Source organism: Scyliorhinus canicula, chromosome 16 (genome assembly GCF_902713615.1).
Source record: "Scyliorhinus canicula chromosome 16, sScyCan1.1, whole genome shotgun sequence".
NCBI classification, from domain to species: Eukaryota; Metazoa; Chordata; class Chondrichthyes; order Carcharhiniformes; family Scyliorhinidae; genus Scyliorhinus; species Scyliorhinus canicula.
The window spans coordinates 111,147,791-111,175,386 of NC_052161.1; the positions used below are offsets into that span (position 1 = coordinate 111,147,791).

A 27,596-nucleotide genomic window follows, 5' to 3' on the forward strand; every position below is an offset into this window, starting at 1 on the left:
CAAGGGACCCAGCACAGATCCCTGTGCAACACCACTGGACACAGACTTCCAATCACAAAAACAAACTTCGACCGTCGCCCCTTGCCTCCTGCCACTCAGCCAATTTTGGATCCAATTTGCCAAATTGCCCAGGATCCCACGGGCTCTTTACCTTCTTGATCCGTCTCCCATGCGGGAGATATGGGGCAAACTGAACCCGAGTGAGTGTTTTCCAATGGGGCGGGACAGCAGTATGACATTCTGTTTCTGTGTCCGCAGCTTTGGGACAGATATCCGGAAATATTCATTTACATGATGGAGATCAATAGTTGGAATGGGTTTATAAGGAGAATGGTTTAGGTCAGATCACTGGATTTATTTAAGAAGCAGCCAGATATTGCAACCTGGAGATGCTAAGGTTCACACCCTGGAGAAATTAAATGAAGTGGGTGTAACAATATGTCTAATGTATAGGGTTAACAATTTGATGTTAATACTTCTCACCACCAGATGGAGATAAGGAGCAGTGATATAAATATTGTGTGACTTCTGGGATTCTGGGTAGAAGGTTGTTAGGCGTGAGTTAAATCAGTTGTGTATTGGAGAGTTCTGCAGTTAGAGATAGCATAGTTTAATTTAGTAGCCTTACACTTTAGGAATATGTACAAGTCTTATTTAGTAGTTTTAATAAATTAGTTTTGTTAGTTAACAAAGCTTGTTGTTCTTTGTTCAACACTACGCATCCAAGCCACCCAGGTAAAGCAAAGCAGAGTACAACACAGTGGGCTGAAAGGATTTGGATCTAGATTTAAATTTTGCTTTAGCAGCAGACTGAAGGAAAACTGAAATGTTTGGCATCAATGTGAGTCGTCCTTGTAAATCTCCCCCTTAACTTAGGGATGGAAAAGTGCATTCAGGCAGTTTTGTCGATGCTGCGATGTTAAACGAGCAAGGCTGGTAAATGTGAGAAGTTTAGTGCCTGGCTGCCTCATTTGGTGTGAACACTGTATGTTACGAGGCTATATGAACCAGGAAGTCCTAGGATTAATTCCTGGTCGCTATTATAGTATAAGGGTGTTTGGCATAGCAAGGGTTAATGTTGGACTGGAGAACAGTGCCACCCAGATTGTGATGTGATGTGAGTCACATGACAGTAGACTGCTTGTAGAGAGAATTTGGCATAACGATAGCAGCGGAAAACGGCCATACCTTGGAGATATGTATATAGTTGTGTCTTAATAAACAGTTGATGTTTAACCACACAAGCCTCCAGATCCCTTAGTGAGATATCAAACAACCGGACAACAGGGTGGCATGGTGGCCTAGTGGTTAACACTCCTGCCTCACGGTGCTGAGGACCGGGGTTCGATCCCGGCTCAGGGTCACTGTCCGTGTGGAGTTTGCACATTCTCCCCGTGTTTGCGTGGGTCTCACCCCCACAACCCAAAAGATGTGCAGGCTAGATGGATTGGCCACACTAAATCGCTCCTTAATTGGAAAAAAAATTGAATTGGGTACTTTACATTTAAAAAAAGACAATATGGTGACAGATCATGAATGAACCCAGTACCTCAGAGAACCTGACAAGGGCTCCAGAATTGGAAAAACTTAAGAAGTGATAAAGTTTTAGACCAAGCAGAATTCAACAGGCAAGTGGAACGGCCTGGAGAACTATCGACTCTTTAGATGAGATTGGCTGAAGGCTGTGACAACGATAACCTGAAGTCAGAGCTCATAAGACACTGAAGAAGGGGTAGCATGTAAAGAAAGATTGCATTGTAAATATGTTCATAGAATCATAGAATCCTACTGTGCAGAAGGAGGCTATTTGGCCCATTGAATCTGCACCGACCCTTCGAAAGAGCACCCGACCTCGGCTCACTCCCCCGCCCTATCCCCATAACCCCACCGAATCATTGGACACTAAAGGGCAATTTAGCATGGCCAATCCACCTAACCTGCACGTCTTTGGACTGTGGGAGGAAACCGAAGCACCCGGAGGAAACCCACGCAGACACGGGGAGAATGTGCAGACTCCACACAGACAGTCACCCAAGATCAGAATCGAACCCGGATCCCTGGCGCTGTGAGGCAGCAGTGTCCAACTTAATGATAGGTGTGAGTTGATCTCCAATGAGGAAGCAGAAAAAAATGCACCCCATTATTCGGGTGGGGGCTGGGGGCATAAATCGGCTTGAATCCCTTCTCATTATTCAGTGTTCCCTGCTGGAGAGCATGTGTAAATGGACCATATCCAGCCGTGAATTTCCTTCTGTCCTCGATCAGATGGCCTGTGACATTCACAGACTGGATTCGCCTGGGAAGAGTGGTCCGGCATGGGGCTTGCTCAATGCTGCAGGTGCCCATGGAACCAATACCAATATTCAATCAGTACATACAAGTAAGAAGAATAACTGACGGCAGTATAAGCAGTGTGGGTACTTTCCTGTTCATGGCAAGATATATTTGAAGATAGGAGAAAGTTCAGATAGAAATTGTACCGTCTCTTGCCTTTCTTCCTTTGGAGCCTCTTTAGGCATGTGTGTGACGCAGTCCTTTCCTGAACACTGACAGAAACAGCCATAAATCAGGGAGAAACCATCAGTCCTAGCCAACGTCTTTCAATCATGAGAGGAACAATAAATGTAAAATCAAAACATATAGAAGAGGAATTCACGCCTCACAGCAACTGGATTCCTAAAAACCCTTGAACACAGGAAGAGTCTGGGCTGAGCCGGTGCGCAGGGCAGTAACAAACACACACACACACATTCTCCATATTCAGTCGATCAACAGGCCAAATGTTATGCCAAATCTAAATGCAGACAGATGGTTGCAGAAGTTAGTGTGAGGAGAAAAGAAATCAATGATAGCTCAAGTTGTGGTGTTAACTTTGTTGCTGTTAAAATTTGATAGAAAACTGTTTGTTCATAATGTCTGCTCACATTTCTGGAGCCTGTACCCTATCATGCACACCAGTGCTCACTGAAGTATCTCCGTGTCCCACTAAACAGACAAGATCTGCTCTCTCAGCTGGACGCAAAAGATCCCAAGGCACCGTTATAAGAGGGGCAGGTGTCCTGGCCAATATTTATCCATCAGTCAACATCATTAAAAGAGTTTATTACATTGCCATATGTGAGAGCTTCCTGGGTGCAAATTGGCTGCCACATTTCCTCCATTACAGCACTTCACAAGTTGTGCTTTGGCCATAAACGATTTTGAGACATCCTTGCTATATAAATGCAAGTTTATTCTTTCATTGATTTCAAATTATTCAGCCTTGTTTTCAAGTCTATCACGGCCTCTCTGCTGTACTGTTTGACTATTCGATATCCAACATTTATCTTCTGCAGGTTTGCACACTTCTCCCACTGCTCCGCCACTGGTGGCAGAACCTTCAGCCACCACACTGGAACTCATTCCCTTAATCATTCAAGCTTGCTGCTCCTCTCCCACCTCTGTTATAAAACTGCCCCTTCAGCCTTGCCTACCTCTACTGCCTTCTTCTTGCTTGGTGGGAAAGCCTGGGCGGGATTCTCCGAGCGTTTTACGACAGTGTCATCTGACCCCAAGGATCAGCGATCCTGCGCTGCACAGGGGGCCAGCACGACACTGGAGTGACTCACGGAGCTCCAGCTGTCGATACGGGCGTCAGGATGGGCACTGCGGGTCTGCGCATGCGCGTGGGTTGCCTTCTCCGCTCCGGCCCCGATGCAACATGGCGGAGAGCTACAGAGGCCCGGCATGGAGGAACATAGGCCCCCACCGGGAAAAGCCCATCTGCTGATCGGTAGTCCCCGATTAGCGGGCCAGGCCACGGTGGAGACCTATTCTCTCCTGGGGTCGGATCCCAGCCCCCCCCCCCCCGCGAGGCCACCCCCGCACATGCACGCTGAGGTCCCGCCGGGTAGGACCACACGAGAATGATGTTGGCGGGACTCGGCCTAACTCGGCAGGCATTCGGCCCATTATGCAAGGAGAATTGCGGGGGGTGGGCGGCGCGGGGGCGTTGAGGCCCCCAACTGGCACCGATGGCTCCGGTTTCCGGAGAATCGGCGGACCGGCGTCGGAGCGGGGTTGCGTTATTCACGCCCCCCCCGGCAGTTCTCCGGCCCGGCGCGGGGTCAGAGAGTCCTGTCCCCTATTTCCGTAAAAGGACCATGGAACATTTCATTGAATGAATGCCTCCACAACATAAGATGGAAAGTCAGACCTTTGGTACAGAACTTGTATGTGTGCCTGTGTGATGTGCTCATAGTATCATAGAATCCCTGCAGTGCAGAAGGATGCCATTCTGCCCATCAAATCTGCACTGATCCTCTGAAAAGGCACCCTACCTGGGCCCACTCCCCTGCTCTACCCGTAACCACACCTAACCGGAACATCTTTGGACACTAAGGGACAGTTTTGTTTGAGCATGGCCAATCAACCTAGCCTGCACATCTTTGTTTTAAAAATATATATATTTAGAGCACCCAATTCTTTTTTTCCAATTAAGGGGTAATTTAGCGTGGCCAAGTCACCTATGCTGCACGTCTTCGGGTAGTGGGGTAAAACCCACGCACACACGTGGATAACGTGCAACCTCCACCTGGACAGTGACCAGGGCCCGGGATCGAACCCGTGCCGCCTTGCCTGCACATCTTTGTGGGAGGAAACCGGAGCACCCGGAGCAAGCGCATGCAGACACGGGGAGAAAGTGCAAACTCCACACAAACAGTCACCCAAGGCCGTAATGGAACCTGGATGTGTGGCGCTATGAGACAGCAGTGCTAATCACTGTGCTGCCATGCCGACCCCAATGTCTGGCTGTAATAAGTCCACGGTGGCAGAAGTCCCGTCACCAGAATTCCATTTATATACAAACCCAACAGCTGAACAACCATGACCATTCATAGAACATAGAACATAGAACGATACAGCGCAGTACAGGCCCTTCGGCCCTCGATGTTGCACCGACATGGGAAGTCAAAAACTAAAGGCCACCTAACCTACACTATGCCATTATCATGCACATGCTTATCCAATAAACTTTTAAATGCCCTCAATGTTGGCGAGTTCACTACTGTTGCAGGTAGGGCATTCCACGGCCTCACCACTCTTTGCGTAAAAAACCCACCTCTGAATCTGTCCTATATCTATTACCCCTCAATTTAAGGCTATGTCCCCTCGTGCTAGCCACCTCCATCCGCGGGAGAAGGCTCTCACTGTCCACCCTATCTAACCCTCTGATCATTTTGTATGCCTCTATTAAGTCACCTCTTAACCTTCTTCTCTCTAACGAAAACAACCTCAAGTCCATCAGCCTTTCCTCATAAGATTTTCCCTCCATACCAGGCAACATCCTGGTAAATCTCCTCTGCACCCGTTCCAAAGCTTCCACGTCCTTCCTATAATGCGGCGACCAGAACTGTACGCAATACTCCAAGCGACTCACGAGGCTCCAGTTGCTGATACCGGCGTCAAACAGGCGCTGCGGGTCTGCGCATGTGCGGTACGGCCGGCACGTATTTGTGCACGTGCATTACGACTGGCGTGAACTCGCGCATACGCGTTAGTTGCCTTCTCCGCACCGGCCTCGACGCAACTTGGCAGAGAGCTACATGGCCACCACCAGGAGAAGCCAGCCCACTGATTGGTAGTCCCCGATCGCGGGCCATACCACGGTAGAGGCCCCTCTCCGGGGTTGGATCCCCCCTCCCCCCCACAAGGCCGCCCCCTGCAGGATGAACGCCGAGGACCCGCCGGGTAGGACCACACGTGAACGATGGCTGCGGGACTCGGCCTATCTCGGCGGCCACTCGGCCCATTGCGCACGGAGAATTGCCGGGGGGGGGGGCGACCCGCGCCGACCGCGCCTGTGCCAATGGTGCCGATTCTCCGGTGACCGGAGAATCTTCGGACCGCCGTTGCAGCGGTGTCGTGTGAGGTCTTGTCTGCCATTTTTAAAGATCATGATGTGGAGATGCCTGCGTTGGACTGGGGTGAGCACAGTAAGACGTCTCACAACACCAGGTTAAAGTCCAACATGTTTGTTTCAAACACTAGCTTTCGGAGCACTGCTCCTTCCTCAGGTGAATGATTTTTAAAGATGGAATCACAGAATGTACAATGCTGGAAGAGGCCCTGGAGACCTCCAACCCCACCCCAATATATAGTCTTCAGTTGAGCCCACAGCGTAGAAATATTATGAATGGTATATGTGACTAATTGGGTTTGGCCTCCAGGCAAGGTGGCTCCTGAAAGTGTTGTAATGTGCTTTACACTCTGTTTCATAATTGCTTGAAGCTTTGTGAAGATTAACCCTCCATCCTATTAGTGTGGTACATTTCTCACGGCGTTATGCATTGGAGTTCACATGTTACTTTATGTGACTCGACGGCACTTATAGCCATGCTTTGAAAGATTGCTAGGAGTATAGAATAACCACCAGGAACAAGGGTGTCTTCAAATACCCAGTCCCAGTCCAGCAGTTGGATCAGCCGCCTCCTCCATATGCCACTTCCTCACATTATTGTCCCTTCCCTCAGCTCCCTCAGAGGCTCACAGGATGTGAACACTGGAGCCCAGTCTTTAACATGTGATTGCGCCACCTTTCACTTCCCTGAGTCAGCTTCCTGGAGCAAGCCAAGGAAAACAAAATAGGCGTTTTGATTCTGCTTCTTTAATTAAAAAATAGTTGCAGCATCACCCTGAACTGAGTGCAGAAACTGTGACTGCTCGTGCTGCAACACAATTTTATGTTGTGTTAAGTTGGGAGGTGAAGTGGGAGTCGCTGGAAATAATGAGTTATTGCTACTGTTGGCTGTTGCAGGTCAACTGTGCGAGATCTGCACACCATGAGTTATGTACACCCGTGTACAGGAGTCAAATAAAAGCACTTCTGCATCAAACTGGATCTGAATGGCAATTCTTCCTGATGTCAAACCCCCCTCCCTATATATTTTATACACAGTAGCATTGTGGATAGCACAATTGCTTCACAGCTCCAGGGTCCCAGGTTCGATTCCGGCTTGGGTCACTGTCTGTGTGGAGTCTGCACATCCTCCCCGTGTGTGCGTGGGTTTCCTCCGGGTGCTCCGGTTTCCTCTCACAGTCCAAAGATGTGCAGGTTAGGTGGATTGGCCATGATAAATTGCCCTTAGTGTCCAAAATTGCCCTTAGTGTTGGGTGGGGTTACTGGGTTATGGGGATAGGGTGGAGGTGTTGACCTTGGGTAGGGTGCTCTTTCCAAGAGCCGGTGCAGACTCGATGGGCCGAATGGCTTCCTTCTGCATTGCAAATTCTATGATAATCTATGATATATGTAGATATATTGCAGACTAGTTTCCATGTCAGTTTATTAACAATGGTCTCAAATTTATCTTGGCGATCTACCATAGTTAGGCTGTGGCTCCATCAATACTGGAAATGTCTGTTGCCTCGTCCAAGACCATTGATGCTGAAGTGCAGCCTAAATGAGTTGGGAGTTTAATCAAGATGCCTTTCCCTGGCTTTGATGCACCACTGGAGGGCGGTGCTTTGAGAGGTTAGAAGGATTGGCATCCAAATGGGTGTAACTGAGGATGCCAGCTGAAGCCCGTCAGCCCTTTCTAATGAAGCAGATGGATCCTCATCTCCTCTGTATAAGGCAGAGGGCAGATCAGCCAGGCCACAAGGATTGCCCCCAGCGCTGATGGGCAAACGGGCGCTGGCATTTGCGTTCACACAAAGTTGGTGAATGCCGGAGATAAAGTAAAAGTAAAGTCGCCACAGTCCCAGATGGCCGTAGGCTGCCTTCCCCTTTGAGGGGGAGAGCTGACTGGTGGTGATTTAACCCAAGGGCCACCACACCTCAGGCGAGGGGCAAGGTTGAGAAGGCGGAGCCTTCAGGAATAATCTCAGCCGGTCTGGGAATTGGACCCACGCTGTTGGCCTCGCTTTGCATCATGAACCAGCTGTCCAGCCAACTGAGCTAAACTGGCCGTGGTGAATGCCGGAGATACGGGTGGTATGGACAACCTACCGGGTTCATGTAAACCTGCCCCCCTGGTGACCCTGCAAACTATGCTGGAGGATGCAATCCCAGCGTCACTGCCAGGATGGCAGCTCACTGATTTCCAGGCCTGCTGTTTCTTTGGCCTGAAGTGGTGCACATGGAAGCCCTTTATTTGATGACACTTTGTTTTTTTTGCAAGTTGCCTAATTGTAAAGACCCCTCCAGACTCAGACACTTTCTGTTGAGTTTGTGCCTGAACAGGCTGTCGTTTTTTCTATTTATGTTGCAAGTGCGAAGAGTTTTCTCCTTGCGATTTTGTAGCTGTACAATGAATAGGTGTCACCAGTGTTGTCCGACACCGTGGCTGTTGGATGCGGCGGTGGGCTGTCAGTTTTATGATTACTGGGTTTATCAATGATAGGTTCAGATATTAATAAAATGTAAACCAGCGACCAAAAATCAGATTCCCCCCCCCCCCCCCCCCCCCCCCCCCCCCCCCACCTAGAACAGAATTCCCATTTCCCCTTTTGCGTTTTGTGATGTTGAGGTTGTGGTAATATGCACGTGCACATCAATATACATAGTGATCTGTTAATGTGTATAGTTAGCGGCATGACCTCCGACCAGCAGGTGGCGATAGAGATCCACCACGTGACTGGAGAGATCCGCCAGTTGGTAGTGAGTCGTGCTGGAGGACAGTTGCGTTATAAGTAGCTCCAGGAGAATTTACTGAATTAATTTAGTAGTTACCATTATTATTATAATTCATCAGTTATCTTTCCACGTGATAATCTTGTTAATATATTATCTTACTGGTCAAAGATCTTGATGTCCTGTGTGCATCTGTACTATGGCCATAACACAGAATATAACAGAGGTTTTAAGATATTGAGGCTTCAGAATGAGTTTCCATCAGCACTAAGCCAGCATCAGACACCAGGCCAACAATCTGTCCTTCCCTATTGAGGTTTGGATTTCCCAAAAAGGCCACGGTAGCAGTGTGCAATCAGTAGATGTTTCATTCCAGATAGTGACATTTGAAAGTCTTGTTTCAGAAACCATCGGGACCAATTTTGCAAGATGTTTATCATTGAAAGGTGCTTTTATATTGATAGAGTCCAGCCCAACGCAGGTACTTTGGGCGCGATTCTCCCAAAGGGAGACTAAGTGCCGACGCCGGAGTGAAACCCGGAGTGTTTCACTCTGGCGTCGAAGGCCGCTCCTTGCCCCCTATTCTCCCACCCCCGGGGGGCTACGAGCAACGTTGCACGAATCTCGGGCGCCGGGCCTTGACGCTTGTGTCAAAGTGGCGCGCCGAGAATGACGCGGCCGGCGGCACCTAAGTGACGTCAGCCGCGCATGCGCAGGTTGGCTAGCTCCAACCCGCGCATGCACGGTTGCCGTCTTCCCCTCCGCTGCCCCGCAAGACATGGCGGCTTGATCTTGCGGGACGGCGGAGGGAAAAGAGTGCGTCTCTTAGAAACGCCGGCCCGACGATCGGTGGGCACCGATCGCGGGCCAGACATCTGATGAGCACGCCCGTGGTGCTCGATCCTCTCTCCATCCCCCACAGGCCCCACACTTACCTGTCGCGCGATGTTCACGCCGGCAGCGACCAGGTGTGGTTGCCGCCGGCGTGAACCGGTCGGGGTCGTCAGGCCCATCTGGGCCGGAGAATCGCCGCTCGCCGTGAAAAACTGCGAGCGGCGATTCTCCGAGTGGCGTGTCGCAAAACGCAACACACCATTTTGGCGGGGGGTGGGAGAATCGTGGGGGTGCCAGGGCGGCATGGCGTGATTCGCTTGGCCCTCCCACGATTCTCCCCCCCAGCGTGGAGAGTGGAGAATCGCGGCCCTGGTTCTCCTACCATTGGCACCCAAGCAAGCTTTAGGGAACTGACGGCAGCTCACCTCATCAAATACGAGCCCATTGGGCTTCGAAAAAGTATGTATTGAGTAAAAACGGAAGGAAGTGATGCTAACTCACACAGAAGATTAACGCAGACAGTACTTTCCTCCCACAATCCAAAGATGTGCAGGTTAAGTGTATCGGCCATGATAAATTGCCCTTAGTGTCCAAAATTGCCCTTAGTGTTGGGTGGGGTTACTGGGTTATGGGGATAGGGTGGAGGTGTGAACCTTGGGTAGGGTGCTCTTTCCAAGAGCCAGTGCAGACTCGATGGGCCGAATGGCCTCCTTCTGCACTGTAAATTCTATGATTCTATACTCTCTAACAGGCGTTAACAAAAAAGCACCAAGTTGACTACACCTTTGAACGTAAAGAAAAACGTTTTTACAGCTTACACAAAAAATATTTTCCAGTGAAAAGTGATGTAATTCTAAAACTCACCAGCAGGTGGCAGACATTCCTCAAAGATCACCTTTCATGTTGTTTGCACTGTTGTGAGTGATCCTAGCTGCATTCAAGATGAATTGGCCAGAGATCTCTCCAAACTGTAATTTTCACTCATTTTCATTGGACTCATGGGTGGCACAGTGGTTAGCACTGCCCTCTCACAGTGCCAGGGACCGGGTTCAATTCCGATCTCAGGTGACTGTGTGGAGTTTGCACATTCTCTCTGCGTCTGCATGGGTTTCCTTCGGGTCCTCCGGTTTCCTCCAAAGATGTGCAGGTGAAGTGGATTGGCCATGCTAAATTGCCCCATAGTGTCCAAACGTTTGGATGGGGTTACTGGGTTACGGGGATAGGGTGGGGCTGTGGGCCTAGGTAGGATGTTCTTTTGGAGGGTCTGTGCAGACTTATTGGGCCGAATAGCGACCTTCTGCTCTGTATTGATTCTATAATTCTATGGTTCTATAATTTCTCTGGATATGCTTCCTTGGTAAAATGACACATCAACTGGATATTCACCCCAATCCCAATCCTATCTGTTGGAATCGGCGGCAATCACGCAGGCACTGTCGCTGCCGCGCCTGTTGGGGCCCCATCCCCCACCGGTGATTCTCCGCGCTCGAGTTCCGCCGAGTCCTGCTGGCATCATTCACGAATGGTCCTACCCGGCAGGACCTTGGCGGTCTGGTTGCGCGGGCCATCCTGGTAAGGGGGCGGGGGATCCGACTCGGGGGGGGGGGGGGGGGCCTCCACGGTGGCCAGGCCCGCGATCGGGAGCTACCGAACAGCGGGCACGCTGATATTCCTCTGCGCTGGGCCCCTGTAGGGCTCCGCCAAATTTCCCCTGGGACCGGCACGGAGACGGCTGTGGTGTGCATGCGCGGACCTGCGGCACCGGAGCAGCGCACAGCACTCTGGCGCCGTTCTAGCCCCCGAGGAGAGGGTGAATGACTGGGCCTGGAGGCCTGTTGACGTTGCTCGCGCCGGTATTGACGCCGGCGTCAACACTTGGCCGGGATTTCGGAGAATCCCGGCTCTTATTTGTCATTTGGTAATTTTCTCAGCTCTTTCACCTGATATTCACTTTTGTTTAAGCCATCTGGTGATTACTACCTGATGTGAAGAACTGAATGATGGTCACATGGTGGGCACACTAGTACCAGCCTGCCTTTGGGCCGTTAAAGGCCCCTTGTGATACGGACTATGCCAGTCACCTGTATTCTTTGGGTTGGGTATCAGAGAGCTGTGGCAGCTGTGCAGCATTATTGCAGCTTAGGGTTTGGAAAAGAATACTGTGTCAGAATCGAATGCTCCTCGATAATAATAGAACCCTGCCATTATCGTCCTTGGTTTGATCGAGTTGCTTGTTTCCTTTCAGATCAGAAAGGAGAGGAAATTGAACTCCAATTGTCCAGCATGGCCGTGGGTCAAACTGTGAGGAAAGAAGAGAATGTGGTACAAGACGCATCCGCGTGTGAAAGTCTGCCAAACGAGGAGGGACAACAGCCCAAACCAGGTAAATCCTTGACATGAATAACAACAAAGGAACAAAGTGGGTAGAGAGTATATTCAGCAGAACTGGTGCACTATGAGTGTTAATGCCTTCACTTTCAGACCATTATCTTTTTTTTAAATTAAGGGGCAATTTAGCGTGGCCAATCCACCTACTCTGCACATTTTTGGGTTGTGGGGGTGAAACCCACGCAGACACGGGGAGAATGTGCAAACTCCACAGGGACAGTGACCCAGAGCCGGGATCGAACCTGGGACCTCAGCGCCGTGAGGCGGTTGTGCTAACCACTAGGCCACCGTGCTGCCCCCCTTTCAGACCATTGTCAACAATTTTATTTATATAACACACTGCTTCCAATTCCCGGCATCTTTTGCAGGCTCGACCAGTCTATGTCGTGTTCCTTAGGTTGCTGTAACTTTCCAAAGGAAGACATACATTTATATAGCAACTTCCTTGACCTCAGGAAACCCCAAAGCACTCTGAGGCCAACAAAGTGCGTTTTGGAATCAGAGACAGCAGCAGCTAATTTGCACACAGGAGGCACCCACAGATAGAAATGTGCTAATCACCAGATCATCTCTATTAGCGATGCAGGTTGCAGTACCTTGCCCGATTCCCTTTCTTCCCGTGGAAGCCCAGACAATGATTAATCACTGGCAGTCAGGCCACGGCTTCACTTGAGCACCCAAAGCCCGTCCTTCTCGTGCACACCAAGCAGTAGGAGGGCTGCGGTGGCTCCTCAAAAGCTGCAGATTTTATCGACAATCCTTTTCGTGAAGGTTGAGAACGGCACCTGATCAACTCGATATTTAATTTTGCCCGAATGCTTGCAGCTGTTCCATAGTGGGAATGTTCTCTCTTGAACGTAACGCCGCCGCCCTCGGTGTCAGGCCTTGGGCTGAAGCACAATGTAAAGGAATGCATGCGGGGAGCCTGAGGTGCCTTGTAAATATAACTAGCTTTCATATCATCCGTTACTGTGCAAGGAAATGTTGCATAAGAAGGTAAGGTAGGTATACGTCCAGAATGTCTGCATGGAATCTGTGCGTTCTCCCGTGTCTGCGCGTGTTTCCTCCGGATGCTCCGGTTTCCTCCCATGGTCCAAAGATGTGCTGGTTAGGTGGATTGACCATGCTAAATTGCCATTAGTGTCCAAAAAGGTTAAGTGGGGTTACGGGGATAGGGAGGAGGCGTGGGCTTGAGTAGGGTTCTCTTCCCAAGGGCCGGTGCAGACTTGATGGCCCGAATGGCCTCCTTCAGCACTGTAAATTCTATGATTCTATGAATTCACGGAGGATGATCTTGTGACTTATTTTGTCTTAGTCACTCCTTGCTGATCATGACCATTTTTCATTGGTTAGCTGAGGTTGAGCATAAACCTTCTGAACCGCCTTTCTCCATATCACTTGTTGAAACAGTTGGAAGATGTGGGGTGTAGTTCGATGGGTCTTATTAAGGTATTCATAGTCTTAGGTTGTTCAATAATAAGTCTTGATTAACTACTGGAAACTGTATATACAGGCACAATGAAAGTCCGAGCTAGGAGCTGTCTCCATGCTTGTTTCTACACACATCTCTGTCCAACATTACACTGACCCCCCTCAGTGCAGGTCATGTGTTCTCTTATCTCACTGTTTGGGCAGTAGTGTACTCAAGGTCCTCATTAACCCTTTATGTGCCAAACCCTTATACTGTAGAAGCTTTCTCTCTTGGGTGTTAGAAAGCCAATTTTTCCGTGCCCTTATCACTTGCAGCAGACATGTTTGAAAGTCTGGGTAATTTTTGGTGTAACTGAAGGCCTTGCGACAGGTTACCCTTCTTTCATTTCAGATCAATGCTGCTCGCGAGCTTCTTCAATATCAGCAGATGCTGTTCCTTTCAGCAGCTGCAGACTCTTCAATGTTAAGAGTAACTCCTTTCGGGAGCGATTTTGAGCCCGCATTAGCCGTCAGTGAGAACGGCGATGGGGGAAATTCGGCAAGATTCTGAAAACACGAGCGCCATTTATTGTGAGGGAAAGATATTTTGTTAAAAGAGGTTCCATATTTTGTGAGCTTTCCCGACCTAGCTTTTGTCACTAGAACCAACACGTTGAAAAGAAATGTGGTAAGATTCCGCCCCACATTTCCCTTCAGCCCAGCGGAACCAAACCACATCATTGTTGGAAAACCACTGGGCGGTGTTGCATGTGCAGGCAGAGGTCCCACCCATCCACCTTCCTGCTGGGGAAGACAATCCAGCTCTGAGTCTACTAATTAGTCTACAATGCTCCTGAACAGCATGCTGAAACACTGGTATTCACCACTGACACATCACTCCCAGCGTTGGAACAGTTCTTTAACGTGCTGGACACCATCAAGATTAAAAAGATGAGCCAAACCGAACGGTAGTGGTTGACCAAAGCCAGGATTGCATGTAAAAGCTTACAGCTTGTGCAACCTCTGATGTACAATTTTGGGGTTTCAGGAAGGAATGAGTTAGAGAAGGAAGTGGTGATTGCAACATCGTGAGATAAAATGTTGTGTACGACAGTATATTTTAGGCCGGGTAAGACCAGTATTCGAAGGAGCAATGATTGCGGTGGGAGGAATTGGGAGCATAGTGGTTAAGTTTTAGCACTGATAATCCAGAAGCTATAACTGATGGTTTGGAGACTGGAGTTCAAATTCCCACCCTGGCATCTGGGAAATTTAAATTCAGTTAATTGAAGAAATCCGGAATAAAAAAAAACCTAGTGTCTGCGATAGTGACCGTGCAACTACCTGATCGCCATTTTAAAAAATCGGTTCACTAAATGTCCTTCAGGGAAGGAAATCTGCCTTCTTTATCAATGTGATTCCAGGCCCTGAGCATTGTGGTTGACTGTGAAGTGGCTGAGCAAGCCACTCAGTTATCAAGAAGGTGGCTCACCATTGCATTCTCAAGGGCAACCAAGGATGAGCAATGAGCCCTGGCTTTGCTGGTGACATCCATCCACATTCTGTTAATGAATATAGGGGCAGCAGGGTAGCATGGTGGTTAGCATAAATGCTTCACAGCTCCAGGGTCCCCGGTTCGATTCCCGGCTGGGTCACTGTCTGTGTGGAGTCTGCACGTCCTCCCCCTGTGTGCGTGGGTTTCCTCCGGGTGCTCCGGTTTCCTCCCACAGTCCAAAGATGTGCGGATTAGGTGGATTGGCCATGCTAAATTGCCCGTAGTGTCCTAATAAAAGTAAGGTTAAGGGGGGGTTGTTGGGTTACGGGTAAAGGGTGGATACGTGGGTTTGAGTAGGGTGATCATGGCTCGGCACAACATTGAGGGCCGAAGGGCCTGTTCTGTGCTGTACTGTTCTATTCTTCTATAAAGAATTTGATCGGGGGCAAGGTAAAGTGTGATGGCGATTGAGCTCCATGAGGTTAGAGATGCCAGAAGAAATGCCGGTCGAATTACAAGCTGTTCCTTAGACGGCATCCAACATTTCAGAAGAAGTGTTGCAGGGGCCTCATCGATCTTGCACACCGGGGAGTTACGGACAGTTTGGAAGAGGGATTAGTTGTAAAGCTTGTCACTGTGACCCGAGTTCTGTTTTTGTTCTGACAGATGGCCAGTTGACTGAAGAGTTGGAGTCATGTTCAGATGAAGAATATGGGGAAGAGTTTGATTTTGATGATAGTCTGGCTGAAGAGGAAGAGGAAGACAAGCCAGAACTCGACATCCCACAGGAAAACACAGGCGATAATCAGGCTGCTGACACCGTGTCCGAATTAGTGACGCCTACACAATCTCTGCAGGATTCAGTCCCACCAAACTCCAACTCCTCTTCCACACTCCATACAGTAGAAACTCTGAGCTCGACAACTCACCTGAATAGTGCCATGTCTGCCCCAGATTCAATTGTGCATTCCACCAGCACAGGTAAGGAGTAGAAGAAAAGAGAGCTCCCGATTCCTATTCATACTGCCCCAAATAATTGTACTTACACAGATTGACTGACTTATCGACGTGGATTTCTCAATTAGGAACAAAATATAACAAATGTTCTCCAATGCCATTGAGTTCTTGTTTTGTCGTGACCACTGTAACTTTTCATACAGTTATATTTTTGTGTGAAATGTTTAAACATTGGGCAGCATGATGATGCAGTGGTTAGCACTGCAGCCTCGTGGCGCCAAGGAACCGGGTTCGATCCCGGCCCCGGATCACTATCCGTGTGGAGTTTGCACATTGTCTCCGTGTCTGCGTGGTTCTCACCCCCATAACCCAAAGATGTGCAGTGTAGATGGATTGGTCATGCCAAATTTCCCCTTAGTTGGAAAAAAAACAATTGGGTACTCTAAATTTATTCTTAAAAAATGTTTAAACATTTTACATATGATTATCCAGGGGTTTTAGTAAATTGCGGATTGTGCACAACCTATGAAGGAAATAGGTGCAATAGATTGAAGATACTTCCCTCATTCCTCGATTTATTGTCTTCCCATCACTTTGCTTCCCTGTCCCACTCTGAAAGGTTCAGGGAGCACTTTTCCACAGGCACGAACAGCCTCTGGTATCTCACCCAAATAATCAGTCATAACGTTTGGATGAGGGAACCTTTTGTAAGGGGCAACAAAGGAGTCCACAGCGAGTTATGGAGAAAAAACAAACTTATTTAATTAAACATGTTAATTATTTATGTATAACTCCAGTAGTTCCCTCCTGGGCCTTCTCTAGTCGGTGCCTGAGTGGCCTCCTCTATTTGTACAAAGGCATGTGAACTTTGTTAAGGGGTCCCCCACCCCCTTATCAGGGGATCTCATATTCTTCAAACTTCCACTGGGTAATGGATCATCCCTAACCCGTAGGACCTGTGTGGGTTATAACAGAATGTATGATGGATGATCCTGTTGCTGTGTTTACCCTAAGCCTCTGCAAAGGAACACAGAAGCAGGAGTAAACTTTTGAGCCCCTTGAGCAGTTTCCTCCATTTGATGAGAGCATGGCTGATCTATATCTTAACTCCACTTGCCATGACTCCATATTCTCTAATACCCTTGGCCAGCAACAAAAAAAACCTCTCGATCTCAGATTTAAAATGTGCTGAAATTTGTGGGGGAAGAGCGTTCCACAATTTTTACCGTCCTTTGCAGGAAAAATTGTTTCCTAACTGCTCCCGTGAATGACCTAGCTTTGATTTTAAAAGTTTTACGCCCTTGTGTACACACATTCAGTTTTCACCATGGATCACTGAGCGGCAATTTGGAATAAGAACCCTGGGGCATTTTTCCTTCTGTAATTAAATGGGCACTGAGGCAGAAGGGCAGGTTAATAGGGTGGTGAAAAAGGGCATATGGGACACGTGATTTATTAATCGAGGCAGGGATTACAAAAGCAGGGAGGTCATGTTGGAGTTGTAAAGAACTTTGGTGAGGCCACAGCTTGAGTAGTGTGTGCCATTCTGGTCTCCGCATTATAGGAAGGATGTGATTGTACTGGAGGGAGTGCAGAGGAGATTCACCAGGATGTTGCCCGGGATGGAACATTTAAGTTATGATGAGAGGTTTCAGAGACTTGGGTTGTTTTCCTTGGAGCAGAGAAGACTTAGGGGCGACCTGATCGAGGTGCACAAGATTATGAGGGGCATGGACAGGGTGGATAGGGGGCAGCTGTTCCCCTTAGTTGAGGGGTCAGCTACAAGGGAACACAAGTTCAAGGTTAAGGACAAGAGGTTTAGAGGGGATTTGAGGGAAACCTTTCTTACCCAGAGGGTGGGGACAATCTGGAATGCACTGCCTGGGCGGGTGGTAAAGGCGGGTTGCCTCACATCCTTTAAAAAGTACCTGGATGAATACGTGGCCATCATAACATTCAAGGCTATGGGCCAAGTGCTTGTAAATTGGATTAAGTAAGTAGGTCAGGTGTTTTACTCAGGTCAGTGCAGACTCGATGGACCAAAGGCACTGTGCGATTCTGTGAATTATAGCACACCGGCTTCAGCTACAATTGGAATCACCTAAATCCACACAAATTGCTGATGAAACCTCAAACATTATGATCTGCCTGACTAGGTATCTGACCACGCAATGCATTTACCCACTGGGTATTTATCCCTCACTTTTTATAGTCTTGTATTTCCCAGACAAATGAGGAGGGAGAGTGCTTTCGGGGCCTGTACTCCCGAGGTTATCAATACACAAACTGCCATTTACGGGCAGATTGCTCATTTGTAAAATGTTGTGGACAATGTTATGCTGAGACCCACTGGGAAACGGGTTGACATGCCCCACGACAATGCACCATAGGGCCGTTGAAGTTGCCATAGTGAGGAGACATTCATCGCATTGATTGGGCTAGACTCAAAGTTTGGTCACAAAGGTGAAAGGTCAGCAATGGACTCAGGTCACTTAAGGTCAATGCTGGGAGATCCCCTGCACTGTGCACAGCATTTTCTTCAGATTGTCAGAGAAAAACTCACAAAGATCTTGCCTGATCCCAAAACTCACATAATTTGCATGTATGAAAATCGCCATTACAGTGTGTAATTTGATTGGTCTATTTGTAATAATGCATTCAGCGGGTGACTCTGCAATTCAGCACTCACAGGGAGTGCATCTTGGGAAGTCACAGGAGTGCATCCTGCGATTTTCCTCTATTCGTGAAAATGAATAGGTGGAAGTTTTTTAGGCTGTGACTCTCGGTTTTCCCCGAAGGTCCACTTGCTGTGAATGAAGCTCCCCATATATATATCCCTATGTTTTGATCCCAATCGCTCACCGATACGGACAGTGTCAGCCTACATTGTGTTGCCGTACCTGGTTGACTAACCTGTGGTCATTCACTGGTGGGGTTTACACATGAGAGATGACTGAATGAGAATACACCCAAGGACAGATAAATGCTAACCCAAGGTAAATAGTGGTTGGAAGGTTTGATTTGGAAAATGGAATTAATAAGATGAAAAACTATACTTGCAACAATCTTAATTTTCTTTCATTTTTATTTCAGACTCCGCTGCCATTGCCTCTGGTTCAGGGTGAGCTTCTCTCTATTGCATTTGACAGTCTCTAACGTTCAGTGTAATTATTAAAAATTTTAAGTTAAAGGGCTAGTTTCTGTTTCAATGAACAAGGTAGAAGTTCTTTTTTTTTGTTATTTGTTCTCTGTTGGGAGCCACGTTTGTTTGTTTTGTATCTTTGTACACACTTTATTCCCCTTTGAGGAACAGTGGGGACGTCTTGGAAGAATGAGCAGGCTGATTATCAACCTGTCGAACCATGTCGTCAACACTCCTTCCGTGGTCAGCAGGTTCTGGAGTGGGACTTGAACCCAAAGCTTCTGGTTCAGAGGCAGGGGGACTCCCAACCGAGCCACAAGACTCCTGTGAGCAGGGCTGCATTCATGGTCCATCCTTTGTTTGCCCCGGAGGTGGCATTATGCTTACTTTGTTGTAATGGTGTTTTCACAATGGTATGCAAAATAGCAACAAAGGATCACGACATACATCAAATCAGGGTGCTGTAAGACCTGGGGGAGAACTTACAAGTGATGGTGTCCCTACGATATTGGTCCTGTTGTAGTTTTTTGACATAGGTGTCTTAGGGTACGGAGTTGGCGTCAAAATTCATGTTGGTGTCAAAGTTCAGGTTGGTGAGTAATGGCAGTGCATCCTGTAGAGAATACAAGTGATGGAGGTGTGTGTGTGTGTGGGGGGGGGGGGGGGGGGGGGGGGGGGGGGTTTGCGCTTCTTGAGTAATGTTGCACCCAAACATATCCAGATGAGTGTCTTGCCAATCTCCTGACCTTTGCTTTATTGTGGAGGGATGTTTGAAGGCTCGTGACATGAGTCACTGATCTCTCAGTTTCTGTAAGTGCAGGGTTGGACATTGCTGATAAGCACCCACCTACCCTTCCCCAATATAGAATCATGGAATGATTGCAGAGCAGAAAGAGGCCATTCGGCCCATCGAGCCTGCACCTACCCTCTGAAAGAGCACCCTACCGAGGCTCACGCCCCCACCCTATCCCAGTAACCCCAACTAACCTTTTGGATACTAAGGGACAATTTAGCATGCCCAATTCACCTAACCCGCACATCTTTGGACTGTGGGAGGAAACCGGAGCACCCGGAGGAAACGCATGCACACACTTGAAGAACACACAGACTCCACACAGACAGCAGAGCTAAACACTGTGCCACCGTGCTGCCCCTGTGCTGTACAATAGTGGATAGTGGAGGGCTTGGTGCTGGTGTAAGGTTGTGGGTCAGGGTTGGCGGTTGGGCCTCTTGTTGGAAATGTCAGTTTTCAGGTACTTACACATAGCAGAAGTGCCACCTGTTTCTTGTCAAGATGGTGCCCAATTCCGCTTACACATTGCCATGGGTTACTTTGGTATGACAGGATATATGAATGGAACTGGGACTCTGTGAAATCATTACTGGACTCTCTCTTTGTTTCTTGTGGCTCTGATCCACTATATTGTTGATTCCTATCGCCAGCCCTGTTGATATGGGACTGAGCTTTCAAAAAGGATGCAACTTGAAGTGCTTTTTTAAAAACCATTTTAATCTAAGGGCTTCTTAACCGTTCTTCCCTATGGTAGCTGAGGGGGGTTCACTTTATCATTCTCTGACAGAACAATGTTGCTCGAACGTGACAAAGCGATTTTGTAGATCATCCCATTTTCCAGGAATTAAAGGAAGCGTAGGTATTGTCAATCCTGCACAGGGAGCCTGGGCTGGGAGAACTCATTGCAATAAATATTTAACTGATGAAAAGAACTAACAGAAAAACTATTAGTATTTCTCTTTCATTAAAGTAAAGTACACCCAAACCACAGGAGTCATTACAGTAATTTGCTGGGAGCAATGATTATGGTACTTCCCATCACTTCAAACTTTGAACCTATGGGCTCAATGTCAACAGAGAATACATAAAGATTCATTGTGCTGTCTCCAACTCAACTTCACTGTTTTTCATCTTGAGATTCCTTATCCACACGTTAGGCTTCCTCTTCTTGCATGACCTTTAGACTTTTAAAAAAAAGTTTAGAGTGATCTCACCATTATTTCGAGATTATTATATTTTACAATTGCCATTTAAAAAGAAAGAAATCATTAATCTATTTAGGATAAAATACCGATTTGAAAATATACTCACTCTCTGCAAACTTGTGGAGTCTTGCATATTGGGCTGGAACGCCAGTCTCGTGTTCTTCTGAGTCCCAAATCTTGCCTCTGTTGGGATTTGCTAACTCAATACAGATTGGGATTTAAATTGGGGCCACCCTTGTTACACAGCGTTCTTAGACAGTACCCGACATTGACATAGATACAATTGAGGGGAGGGATCCTACAGCTAACGATAAACAAGAAAGTTTGTGGAATGTGTGGGAGTGTCCAATTTCAACAGGGATACGCCATTAAAAGTTTACTTACAGGTTTCATGTCTCCACTACGTATGAGCAAGCGCAAGTGTGCCGACTCGCTGTGATTTCCCCCCGGCTATTTAAAGAGTCCTTCGCGATGGTGTCGGAGGTTTGCGGATTGTTGTGTTCATTGAAGTGGAAGGAGCAAAATGAAAGTAATGAGGGCTAAGAGCGCGGCTAGACTAAATACGGCACCCTTGGACGTACTACATTTGCGTCAGAAAGGTGAGAAAAGCAGTTGTGTTTCCTTGTAGTGGCACGGTAAAGAAATTTGTCGCAGCAAAAATAAATATATGGCTGGAGGTGGCCCAAGAGGTGAGCAATGACATTATGAGCACCATCACACATCTCACTCTGTCTAAGTCTACTCCATTCAAGTCACTCCACATACCCACTTACATTTCAACAGCACCCATTATTTTGTTCCAGTGCATTTGCTCACCACCCACTTGCTCCACTCAACACTGCCACCTGTCCTTGCTTTATGTAATCTGAAGCCACTCTCACCACACAACCTCAGTTGGTACTGTCAGTGGGCTCCCCAGTGCCAATGCCACTTGGGATATATCTACCTGATGGTCACCAGCATGGGATGCACCGTATTCATCAAATGCGCACAAGCCTTTCAGCCATTCATTGGCCTTCTTTGCCCCCTTATCAGACACATGAGTGCAAAAATACAAGGGCAGGAGACCAGACACAGACTGCCACAGATTGTGGAGCTAATCAACGCTGAACAGGAAGCTTCGGAGATTAGCAGCTGCTCAGCTTTCCTAAGTGTTGGAAATGCTGAGATTTGCACTTAATTGTTGTAGGTTAACAGAATTAACCTCTCAGGCCTATATCACCATAGAATTTACAGTGCAGAAGGAGGCCATTCGGCCCATCGAGTCTGCACCAGCCCTTGGAAAGAGCACCCTATTTAAAAGGAGAAAAGCTCTGGAGTTGACGTGGTTGCAGTATGGAGCACGTTTTCTTCTCTGAGGCTGCAAATGTCTGCGACTGCTCTTTGGAGAGCTCATAGGAGCTGAGCTTCTGTCTGTCACCTCTTAGGGTGGGGGGGAATGTAGTGATTCCTCCATCCTTGACTTCTCTGCTCATTTGTTGGCCATCTGCAGCTGTACCCTCAGCTCGTCCTTCCTGCTGTTGATGCGCAGTCGAAAGCAGCCATGGCGCCACCTGTTCAGGTGTTCTCTGTGTGAATTGCTCTGAATGGTCTCCTTCTGCACTGTAGGGATTCTATGGATTGTAGAAATAAGCTGTTCATACATAATCTCGTCAAACCAATCCCGAGAAGTAACTGACAAAGCAACAGGGACCACTGAATCTTTTGTCACATTTGGCCTCTTGACCTTTAACGAATCGGATGAAGTGGCGCTCAATGCTGTTCTCATCCTGACCCTCCCCTCCCCCTAACCCCACGGGGCCTGATTTAGAATTGTTAATGATGGATATGCACTTTCCCACAACGGGATACTCCGATATTCACCATTGTGGAGAGGGACATGTGGGCAGCAGGTTAAGGTCGCGTTATTCGAATCTGAAGATTTTACCCCCAGTGGCTCATCCCACTTACAGTGGGAATATTAATATAGATAGATCCTCAACATCCGAATGATTAGGGAGTCCTTTGAATTTTGATTCTGTATATGGTGAGAGGCAATTCTTGATCATTTGTCATTCCTTTAAGAAAAGGGTTAGGTTAAACAAGCCATAATAGATTGTGAAATGTTTAGGAACGCTCTTCTGGTAATCCTCGTAAACGCTGCTCCTTGCTAATGCTTGACCTCAACGTGTAGACATAAGAGAATGAGTGTTTCACCTGGATTGTTCTGTCTGATAGACCTCAGTGAAACTTGAGCTCAATGATTGAAGGTAGAGTTATTGGACAAACAAACGTAGCCTGTCACCTGTTATAATGCTTTGCAGCATGTTTGGAAGAATAGATTTTTGCACCGTACAGACCGCCTTAGGCATCCAGGAGTACTGTCAAACATCCTTGTCCCTGAAGAAACGGGTGAATCAGCATTGCTTCAGACAGGCCATTGAGATTGATTACAGGCTGTACAGATGATGTCACGATGTACAGCTTGCCCAATACCTGGGAAGTGGTGTCTTTAGCTTCAGAGCTGAGGTCTGTTTGGCTGGAGTAAAGCATGCTTGAGATACTTGGTGTGTGACTCATGTGGGACTGTTATTGTTGTGTCAACTAGGTGCTGACGGGGTGTCAGGAATGGGGATCAGATTTTGTGTAACATCTCCTGTCTTAGTCTTGGGGATTATATGGCTGGATTATCTTCCATGATGCCTCAATCCATAGCACATCTTACCCTCCCTCTTCTTTCAGCATTCTGAAGGGACCATTCTCTCTCTGTGACACCTGGTTCGCTCTTCCGTCATCCAGAAATGTTTAGGAACGCTCTTCTGGTAGTCCTCGTAAACGCTGCTCCTTGCTAATGCTTGACCTCAACTTGTAGACATAAGAGAATGAGTGGTTCACCTGGATTGTTCTGTCTGATAGATCTCAGTGAAACTTGAGCTCAATGATTGAAGGTAGAGTTAGTGGACAAACAAACTCTTTTCTGGCCTACCACCTTCCAATGCCAACATAGGAATTGCAACAAGTTCCCTTTCACTGTCTTTGGCAAGAAGAATAGAAAAGCAAGATATTATTTAGATTGCAACATGCTGTGGTACAGAGGGATCTGGATGTCCTTGTACATGAATCACAAAAATGTGAACATATAAATAGAGCAGGTAATTAAGATGATAAGTAGAGTGATGGCCTTTATTACAAGGAGGAAAGAGTATAAAAGTGGGGAAGCCTTGCTACAATTGTACAGAGTGTTTGGTAAGACCACACCTAGAGTATTTTGTGCCGTTTTGATCTCCTTGTTTAGGGAGGGATACACTTGCATTTAAAGCAGTTCAGAGAAGATTGACTAGGCTGGTTCCTGAGGTGAAAGGGATGTCTTCTCAGTAAAGATTGAGCAGGTTGGGCCAATACTGGTGGAGTTCACAAGAATGAGGTGTGATTTTATTGGGACATGTTGTGAAGGATCTTGACAGACGTCCCCATTGTGCGGGAATCTCGAATGAGAGGGCACTGTTTAAAATTAAGAGGTCCCTAATGTAAAACTGAGAAGAGGGGCAATTTAGTCTCTCAGAGGGTTGTTAGTCCCTGGAATTCTTTGTCACAGGGAAATGTGGGGCTGAGTCACTGAATCTATTTAAGGATGTTAGCCAGATGTCTGATCCACAAGCGGTCAAAGGATAAGGGAATGCAGACTAGAAAATGGAGTTAAGACCACAATCAGACCAGCCACACTCTTATTGAACGGCAGAACAGGCTCGAGGGGCTGAATGGCCTACTCCTGCTCGTATTTTATTTTTAGGCTCTCCCATACCACTATTCAGTTCCTCAAACCGGGTCCTCCAGGTTTAACCGGCAACCTGATATTCAGTCATCGGCTCATGATGAAACCTCACTCCACATCAGATTGAGCGACCATTTTACTGAATAGCTCCATTCTATCTGCTCGCACAACCCTGAGTTTTTGTTTGCTTGCCACTTAAATTTTCCATCCGACTCCCACTCTCCTCATCCACCTAGGATGTTGCAACGAAGCAATAATGCAAGGCCAGGCCACAGCGTCTCCTCTTTCTACTAAATGTTTTGCAATCTGCTGGTAACAACATCAATTGTAACAACTTCAGACCTTAACTACGCTCTCTTTTCTGCTGGGCAGCGGGTGCTGGAATATAGGATGGTACACCAGTGCTTCCAGGAATGGAGGAGGCTGTGGACAGACATTCAAGATGAAGGTCTATGAGCACACAGCTAACAGGGAGGTCTGCAACCCTGGTCACGCCCACTTTTTCCTTCCACCTTACTTCCAGGCCATTGGATCCAATTGCCTTTCCTTGACTTTCCACGCTGGCCTTTACTTTCCTGGGTGTTTCTATTTGCACATACTCTGGACTTTGGATGAATCTTTTATTTTTTGAATGCCCCTCATTATTGCTTCCTTTTGCTTTTCTTTGCCATTCAATCCCATCCTGTCCTCACAGCCTATTCCTTTCTTTCTCCCTTTTATTTCCCCACCCCACTCTGTTCCTCTGTATAAATATGATTCCAATGAAGGGGCATCAATCTGAAACATTAACACAACCCTTCCTCTGTCCGAAAACTCCGAAGAGTTTCCACCCTTTTCTGTTGTTATTTCGGATTTCCAGCATCTGGAACTTTTTAGAGTCACAGAGGTCCACAGCACAGGAAAGGCCTTTCTGTCCATTGCGTCTGCATCAGTCAAAAACAACTACCTGTGTATTCTAATCCCATTTCCAGCACTTGGCCCACAGCCTTGATTTTGTTTTTGTTTCATGGATTGACAGGGTGGGGTTAACTGTTGTTATAATCAGCACCAGTTTGAAATTAGGTCAAATTGATTTTTTTTTGGTAAACTTGCTGGTTTTGTTTGACATCACAGTGTTGGCACTTATCAAAGGTGAGTGGATGAGTTTTCCATTATTTTGCCCAGACAGAGTAAATGTCTCTTTGTTGACCCATTGTCTATGTTTATGTATTTTCAATCTGTATCCTCATGTATTTATCGTATGTTCTATGTTTTCATCTACAGAGCGATCTGCCTGGACTGTAGGCAGACTAATACTTTTCACTGTACCTCGGTACAAGTGACAATAAATCTAAATCTAAAGATCGGGTTTGAGGTTTTGAGGAAAGCTATATTTCAAACTACATTGCCTTTTCAGGCACTCCCAGGTTTGATACTGCATGGACAGATGCTGCGGCACGGTGGCACAGTGGTTAGCACTGCTGCCTCACAGCACCAGGGACCCAGTTCAATTCCAACCTTGGGTGACTGTGTGGAATTTGTATGTTCTCCCCGTGTCTGCATGGGTTTCCTCCCACAGTCCAAAGATGTGCAGGCTAGGTGGATTGGCCATGCTAAATTGCCCCTTAGTGTCCAAAGATGTGCAGGTTAGGTGGTGTTATGGGGATGGGGCATGGGATTAGGTCTAGATAGGATGCTCTTTCAGAGGGTCAGTGCTGAGTGGATGGGCTGAATGGCCATCTTCTGCACTGTAGGGGTTCTATGGATTCTATTCCATGAAGCCCCCTCTGTTCTATCCCAATAACAAGACTCAACTAATCCATACTTGGGCAAAATCCCATTCTGCATTTCCGCATCCCACACCCATCATCTTCGACCATAAGACATAGGAGCAGAATTAGGCCACTCGGCCCATCGGGTCTGCTCCACCATTCAATCATTTCTGATATTTTTCTCATCCCCATTCTCCTGTCTTCTCTCCATAACCCCTGATCCCCTTATTAATCAAGGACCCATCTATTTCTGTCTTAAAGAGACTCAGTGATTTGGCATGATCTGTATGATCTTGTGGCAAGTCTGTTAATTTTATGTTGTGCTTTGGGCTGGGATTGCCTCAGAAGCATCTCATGTCGGAACCTCAAAATTGCCTTGTTCCCTCAGCGTAACGTTTGAACGGCAGCTGGCAATCCAAGACCATCTTGAGGAATCCTCATACCTCTGATTTAGTACCATCAATACAACTGTTTACATTGTTGAGCTGACCATTAAAACGTCCTCAGCTGACTGCTCAGAAGCGTCTCTTTTCTAAATGTGTTTTTAGTGCACATGAAAAGCTAACTCAAAAAATAATTTCAAATTTAGCTGGCATTTCAGTTGCATGTAAGATTTCTACTTCCTTCAGCCAGGAGATGGTGCAATGGCACCATTATACTTAGGCTCTCTGTATCCAATGTTGCTCCAAACATATGCTGGAATTGAACTGATATCATAGTATTAGGAGTAGACCACTCGGCCCTTCAAGCTTGCTCCGCCATTCAACACGATCATGACTGATCTGGTTTTAATCACAGTTCCATTGTCCCCCTGTCTGCCCCCCCCCCCCCCCCCCCCCCCCCCCCCCCCCCCCCCCCCCACCCTTGACACCCCTGCCTAACAAAAATCTATCTAACTCAGCCTGATTTAGATTCAGTGACCCGACCTCCACTACTCTCTGGGGAAAATAATTCCACACACCAATGACCCTTTGGGTGAAAACAATTCTCCTCAACTCTGATTTAAAACGGAGTTCTCTAAAAATTCTATCCACTTGTTTTAGTCTCCTCCCCAAGAGGAAATATCCTCTGAGTATCCACCCTATCAAGTCCCTTCAGGATCTTGTACGTTTCAATAAGATCACTTCCCATTCTTCTGAACCCCAGTGGGTATAGGTCTAAGCTGTTTATTATAAGATAACCCCTTCATCCCAGGAATAAATTCAGTGAACTGCTTCTGTTGTTGAAAACTCCCCACTATTCTTAGAAGTCCCCCTATA

At 47.4% G+C, this 27,596-nt stretch overlaps 1 protein-coding gene across 4 annotated transcripts in view; it reads left to right on the forward strand.

The window, feature by feature from the left end:
* LOC119979404 (rho guanine nucleotide exchange factor 10-like protein) overlaps positions 1-27,596 on the forward strand; it is a 191,867-nt gene that overhangs the window by 48,391 nt on the left and 115,880 nt on the right. For 3 of the 4 annotated variants that reach the window (XM_038821575.1, XM_038821574.1, XM_038821576.1), the window contains 3 exons: positions 11,691-11,828; positions 15,405-15,719; positions 18,789-18,816. In XM_038821575.1, coding sequence (XP_038677503.1) covers positions 11,691-11,828; positions 15,405-15,719; positions 18,789-18,816 — 481 coding nt within the window. Of the gene's footprint in view, positions 1-11,690; positions 11,829-15,404; positions 15,720-18,788; positions 18,817-27,596 lie in introns of those variants that run through there. The other variant, XM_038821579.1, reaches the window with a different exon arrangement.